Source organism: Alligator sinensis, unplaced genomic scaffold (genome assembly GCF_000455745.1).
Source record: "Alligator sinensis unplaced genomic scaffold, ASM45574v1 scaffold599_1, whole genome shotgun sequence".
In the NCBI taxonomy this organism is placed as follows: Eukaryota; Metazoa; Chordata; order Crocodylia; family Alligatoridae; genus Alligator; species Alligator sinensis.
In genome coordinates, this window is record NW_005841968.1 from 1425525 (window position 1) to 1432235 (window position 6711).

Sequence of the window (6711 nt, forward strand, 5' to 3'; positions counted from 1 at the left end):
CAAGGGTCCTGTGGCACCGGTGTTGCTGTAGCAGTTAGATGGAACTGTGCCATGTACCTCTCACTCCAGCCTACATTCATCGTCATCATCTGCAATCCCTTGATTTGAGTATGATCTCTACCACGGTTCACTGATGGGTCTTGAGATGATTTAAGAGACCAATCCTTGAGCCAACGACCCGGCTTCAGAAGTTGCAGGTTTTTCCACAGGGGAGAGTAGGCAGCAGGCTGGGCTGTCCCTTAGTTGAGGTTGCAGTGCCACTGGAGTTGGTCAGCAGCCAGCTGCTCCCAACTTTTGATGTCTGCATGTGTTTTCGTGAGATATGCCTTCAATGCATCTTTGTAGCATTTCCCTATGCCACAAGATCTCAGGCCATTACTAAGCTGGGAGTAGTGTACTTGTTTTGGGAGTTGAGAGTCAGGCAGCCACACACATAATGAGAAGTGAAGGGCCAGTGAAGTTGGAGCTTGAGGATCACCGACTCAATGCTGGTACCACTGGTTTCAGCAAGGATACTGGCATTTGTGTGGTGATTTTCCCATTTAATGCAGGTGATTTTCCCATTTGATGCAGAGACATCCTTGGTGATACTGCTCCAGGCTCTTGTGATGACAACAGTAGGTCACCCATGTTTCACATCTGTAAAGGGGAGTGGGGATGATGACTGCATTGTACACCTGGATCTTGGTGTCTTTCTGGAGATTGTGATGAATAAAAGACACGTCAAAGCAATTTCCTAAAGGAGGCACTTGCACACCGGATCCTGTGCTGGATCTCCTCCTCAACATTCACTCTTTGAGAGAGGTAGTTACTGAAGTAGGGGAAGTGTTCAAGTACCTCCAAGGGTCTTTCCCTTGATGGTAATTTTGTGGGTCAGGGTGGGGTCACATTCATGGCCTGGAATCAGCTGACAGAGAACTTTAGTCTTCCCAATGTTAAAAGAAAGGGCCAAAGTTCAACAGGCTTCTATTGAATAGGATCCAGCATGGCCTGGCGATTTTCTTCAGTGTACACATGGATAGCACAGTCATCAGCATACTGAAGGTCAAGGATGGCTGTTTTGAGTACTTAGGTCTTCAAAATAAAATGATCCAGATTGAGGATCCACTTGAATGTCAATATCCATTCCAGAAGGAAGACAGTCCTTAATGATAACCAGGACGACTGTCAAACAAAAATGGAGAACAGAGTTGGGACAACAACACATTCTTGATTGACCCCAGTTTGGATGACAAATGGATCTGTCTCTGATCCACTGCATAGAATGGCCACTGTCATCTGGTCATAGAGAAGCTTCAGAACCGTGACGTACTTTTCAGCGCATCCAAATCTGGCCAGTACTTTCCACAAGGCTTCACCATTGATGGAATCAAAGACCATGGTAACATCCATGAAGGCGTATAACAGGTCCTGATGTTGTTCCCAATGCTTTTCATAGATCCAGGAGGCAGCAAAGAACATGTCAATTGTCCAGTGGGATGGCCTGAAACCACATTGAGATTCTGGCAGGACATCCTCAGCAAGAGGTAGAAGACAGTTCAGCAAGATGTAAGTGAGGATTTTCCCTGCTGTGGAAAGGAGGGCAATACCTCGATAGTTCCCACACGCAGACTCCTTTTTTGAAGGTAGTTACGATGTTGGCATTCCTCAGGTCCCCAGGGATCTCTTTGTTGTTTCAAATTCAGAGAACAAATTCATAGAGTTTCAGTACCAGTTCTTCACCACCAGCCTTGTAGACTTCAGCAGATATGTCATCCAGTCCAGTAGCCTTGTTGTTCTTGATGGCACACCAGACTTCTTCGAGGATAGGAGGGTTATCAAAGGATCCCCTTTTCAGGTTGTTGGGGGATGGACTCAGTGGTGGTATTAGCCACAGTCTATTCACAGATCAGGAATGCATCCAAGTGCTCTTTCCATCTAGCTTAGATAGATTCACTGTTGCTGAGCAGCGCTGAGTCATTCCTGAAGTCCCTTCCAGTCCTTACAATATATGAAATCTAGGAAATCCTGTGATTGCAGGAAACCAGGGTCATTGAAAATTGGGCCATACATGGCTTTAGTTACCTGGAAAAAATCTATACATGTCATCTTTGTCAGCAGAGAACTAGAGCTCCTTGGCTTTATCTTGCCAATGACATTTGATTTCCCAGATCGTCCTTTGAGCTTTGGCTTTGAGCTGATATGTCTCCTTCTGCTGAGATGAAGTGTCATTTTGCCAAGCAGAATGAGCCCTTCTCTTCCGGTTGAGAAAGACCTGGATCTCAGTGTTGCTCTCATCAAACCAGTCTTGGTGTCAATGGGTGGTATAGCCAATGGATTCGACACAGGCCATATGGATGGTGATTTTAAGCTCCTTACAGAATTCCTCAATGTTGCTACTATGCCTGCATTAGGGTTATCTGATAACTCTAAAACAGGGAGAAGCACCCAGGTTCTGCCACAGCCTTTCACAGTCTGATACTACATGGCCTTTCCCAGAAACAGAGGCACATGGTATGAGATGACTGGCAAGACTGAGTGCTCCTTTTTCCTTTAGGTGCATCAGATAACCCTGATGAAGGCAGGAGCACACAGTTGTGCTACAGTCCTTCCCAATCTGGATGTGCACAAGGTCCCTAGGGCAGCTCTACCCATCTTTGGTGATGGCAGCACCCGAACTGAGAACCACTGAAGCATTTTAAGCCAGCAATACAGGCTACTATATTCACCCTTTTCCAATCATCCAGGACCTCATCCAACCCCCTTGAGTTCTTAAACAGGATACTCAATGACTCTGAAACAACCTCAGGCAATCCCTTCAGTACACTAGGAAGTACCCCATCTGGGCCTCCCAACCTGAAAGCATCTAGCTTCTGTAAGTAACACCTAACCTGTTCTGCCACCACTCTAGGCTTTTTGTCTCCTTCTTCATCTTTGTTGCCAGTTCTGCTCATCTGGTAGCTGACCTTATTTGTGAAGAATTAAGTAAAAAAGGCATTAAATACTTCAAGCCTTTTCTGTATTATCCATAACTTGATTGCCTTTTGCCTTCCATAAGCAACTTACAGTTTCCTCGGTCTTCCTCTTATTTTTGACATGCTTGAACAATCCCTTTTTATTGCTTTATGTCCCTTGTCAGTTGAATCTAAAATCATGCCTTGGCCTTCCTGATTTTATCCCTATACATGCGTGTGATACTCTTATACTCTTCTCTAGAAGTATGACCAAGTTTCCACTGTTTGTAGGATTCCTTTTCGAGTTTCCCTGAGGAGATCTCTGTCTAGCCAGACTTGTCTCCTGTTGCACTTCCTATTCTTCCATCTCAGCAGGATAGCTTGCTCCTATGCTTTTAATACAGCATCCTTAAAGTACAGTCAGCTTTCTTGGATTTCTTTTCCCCTTGAATTAGTATGTTGCTGCAGGGTGGGAAGTTTCATATCATGCTCCCTCAGTACCTGATTCAGGCTGTGGTATCTCTGTGGAACACAGCAATAAGATGACTTACACCTCGTCTTAAGAAAGGTTTCTGTAGATGAAGTACCTCTGACTTGAGGAAAAATACTCCTTTCACTCTGAGGACTTAGATTTGCTTGACACATCACAATCTACAGTTATAACTCTGAAGACAGAGACCAGTATTGACATGGTCATTCCTACGCACAGCTAGAATTTGTCTAGGAAGTTCAGCTATGCCCAAATATGAAGTCAACCACAGAGCAGTCTAACAACATTTCAGTATATAAAATCACTATTTTTTATAATAGTATTAGAAACTGAATGTTAGAGACTAAGCATATATGAACAAGAAAAATCAGCTAGCAAGTACAGTATTTAAAACAGGAATGTCTAACCCCAAAATCAACCCAACACTAGTACTGTAAAAAATATATATATAATTTTGAAATTTTTACAATGAAAACTACAATATAGGAAATAACAATGAAAAGAGCAGAGTCAACTGTAACATTCTACACAGTATATTTAAATCAACTGGAGAACTTTATTTAAAAAAAAGCGCTGGATCTGGAAAGAGTTTATATTTAAGAGTTCCTCAAGATGCATGAAAATAAGTCGTTCCCAACTTCATACCACATTTAATTATAGCTTAGGATGTTATCATCAAATTAAACAAAAACAGAGCTTGTAAAGGAAGGCTGATCTTGAAGTATGCAATAAAAAGGATCCCAACTACTGTCAAGGCCTGTCTGAATATAGGTTCTTTTCAGTTCACCACCCACGGGATCATTATTTCAAGTGGAACCCCTACCCCCAAGAAAAGCACAAGCACCAACAGCAGATAGACAAACTCTCTAGATCTCCTGCTTTCATTAAACCACTTTAGCAAGAGTTAGGTTGTGTATAGGATCAAGAATTTCTTTTCCAGAAACAACTGTAGGTTTCCTTAGCAGACTTCAGCAAATAAGTGTTCTTACCCCTCCATGTTTCAATTTTGTGTTCCTCCAATTCATAGATCTGAACCTGCAGATAAAATGAAATTTTAACATGCTTAAAACATTTTTTCTGTCTTGACCATAAGAATGTGAGGTTTAACAGAAATGATTCAGATCAGGATAGTACTTTATATTGCACTGCAGGTAGACAATAGCATAAAGTAAAGAATTCTGGTTGGTGATAATTCTTGAGACAGAGCAGCCCAGTCAAGAACAGAACTTACTTTATGGCACTAATACATGGGAATGGAAAACATTTTTTCACAACCATTTAAAGGCAGATAAAATATACCATAATCACTCGGTATATTATAAAAACAAAGACACAAACCAAGTATTTTAGAACACCTTTAAAGGTGATCTTTAAGTAATAGTATAGACACACTGTCTATATTAGCTCACTGGAAACTTCTAAAAATGCAAGACAGAAGTATTCATTATAAATATGGAATACATTTTTTTTCCTAAAGTAGTTGTACTCAAGAAAAATATTTGTGAATAAGTTGGATGTATGCAACTTATGGTATTAAACACAATAAAATAGCTAATTTTTATTGTCCCTAAAAGCATATATAACCACAATGATTTTAAAAAGTTCAAAGTGCAAATCAAACAGTGAAGTGACTCTACCTTCATAAAATTGACAAAATTCACAGTATTTTAAAATACTTCATTTATAGTAGCATTAAGCTCCTATGCAATAAAAACAATTCAACAAGGGGCATGTTCTTTAATACTTAGTCAAATAGTAACTTACTACATGAATACTTCCACTGAAATTAATGGCATTCCTTGCAAATACACCCAAATAATCAGAAGTGAAGGTTTCAAAATCTAGTTTTACAGGATGTTACTCATTTTACTGGCATTTCAATGAAAACTACCACTGAAACAACTTTATTTCGGTGGCACGTGACACCACAATGGTAAAATAGAGAGCTCTTACTCTTTACACAGGAGGCTGTAATAGCCTTCTATGCTCACATTTCATCTTTATTCAGCTAGCTCCCTTCCTTTGCAATGAACCCCATCCTAAGGCCTGTCTGTAAGACGATTTGTGAAATGATGTACTGCATAACATGAATAAAGGTTTGGCCCTCATAATACTATGTAAAAGGTTAAGTGTACCTGAAGGCTAACAATATTACAATATGAAATCACTGTAAGGAAAATTTCTCAGCGTGTAGTAATTCATTAACTGCCTCTTCTATTATAATGCATCAAGAAAAAACTCTGGTGGTCAGTTACTTAATATGGTGGCAGCAGTTTGTACGTTTCCAGTTTATTATGTGTGATAAATAAAATGCCTTAGATGAGCTTACAATTTCTCACAAGAAGCTTTTAGAACAAGTTAAAAATGCTGGTGGCAATTTTAAAGAAATCAGTGGCATAGGGAATTGGAACTTGACAGCAACAAAAAAATAACATGCCTGCATGAATGTGTACATATGTATACGTACACGTGTAAGTGAAGGGGAAATTTTAAAACTAGAATTAACCAGGATGTTAAAATATTGCTTGCAGTCAAAAGGAATGCCCAGAACTGGCTATTTCAGGCACAGTGGCCAAAATTAAACTAGGTACTATTCAAAAGAATGGACTTGACCCACTTATGACATTTACAGGATAACACTACTGTATAAGCTATATTAGATAAATGAAAAACTCACTTACTGAGTCCTTCAGTGTGCATGGTCCTTTTAGCATATTCTCCAAGCTCTACAAAATAGCCATGAGCTGAAGAGAATTCCTGTGTATTGGCAAGTGAATGGATTTCACCATTAAGATTTTTTTAAAGAAATGTTTCATTTCTTAAAATTTTGTAAAGTTTTAAAACTACGTTTTAGTCTTAAGTGAGGGAAACATCAACTCAATGTTGTTTATACATGTGTCACAACCCAAGGGTGTGATTTTGTGTGTGCGCGCTTCGGCACTGCTAAATTATTTCCCGCCACTCGGAGCTTTCTTTGCAGGGTGCATTTCTTCGTTGCAAAGAGAAATGCACGGTGCAAAGGAGTTCCCGCCACCCGCATGCAAATTTGTGTCCCACTATTGGCCAGTTCTAAATTATTCCCACGTGGCGGCTAGCGATTGGCTTGCTAGCCGTATAAGAGGCTTGAGCGGTTTCGCCCAAGTTGGAGGACTCCACAACTATCAGGAGGAGGAGGACGTCACGTCTTGTGAAGACCTCTAAGCGATCGGACCCAGCGTGTACCTTAAGAAGGCTATAGGGGTCTGATCAACCTCTGGCCTCTCCCCGTCGCCGAACGATCCCTCGACG

The 6711-nt window shown here is 40.7% G+C and overlaps 1 protein-coding gene across 7 annotated transcripts in view; it reads right to left on the reverse strand.

Moving 5' to 3' along the window:
• PRKAG2 (protein kinase AMP-activated non-catalytic subunit gamma 2) overlaps positions 1-6711 on the reverse strand; it is a 191340-nt gene that overhangs the window by 21556 nt on the left and 163073 nt on the right. For all 7 annotated transcript variants that reach the window (XR_003093327.1, XR_003093326.1, XR_003093325.1 and 4 more), the window contains one exon: positions 4413-4458. Coding sequence is in view for 2 of the 7 variants with exons in the window: in XM_014518582.2 (XP_014374068.1) it covers positions 4413-4458 (46 nt within the window). In the remaining 5 variants the exon portion in view is untranslated. The remainder of the gene's footprint in view (positions 1-4412; positions 4459-6711) is intronic.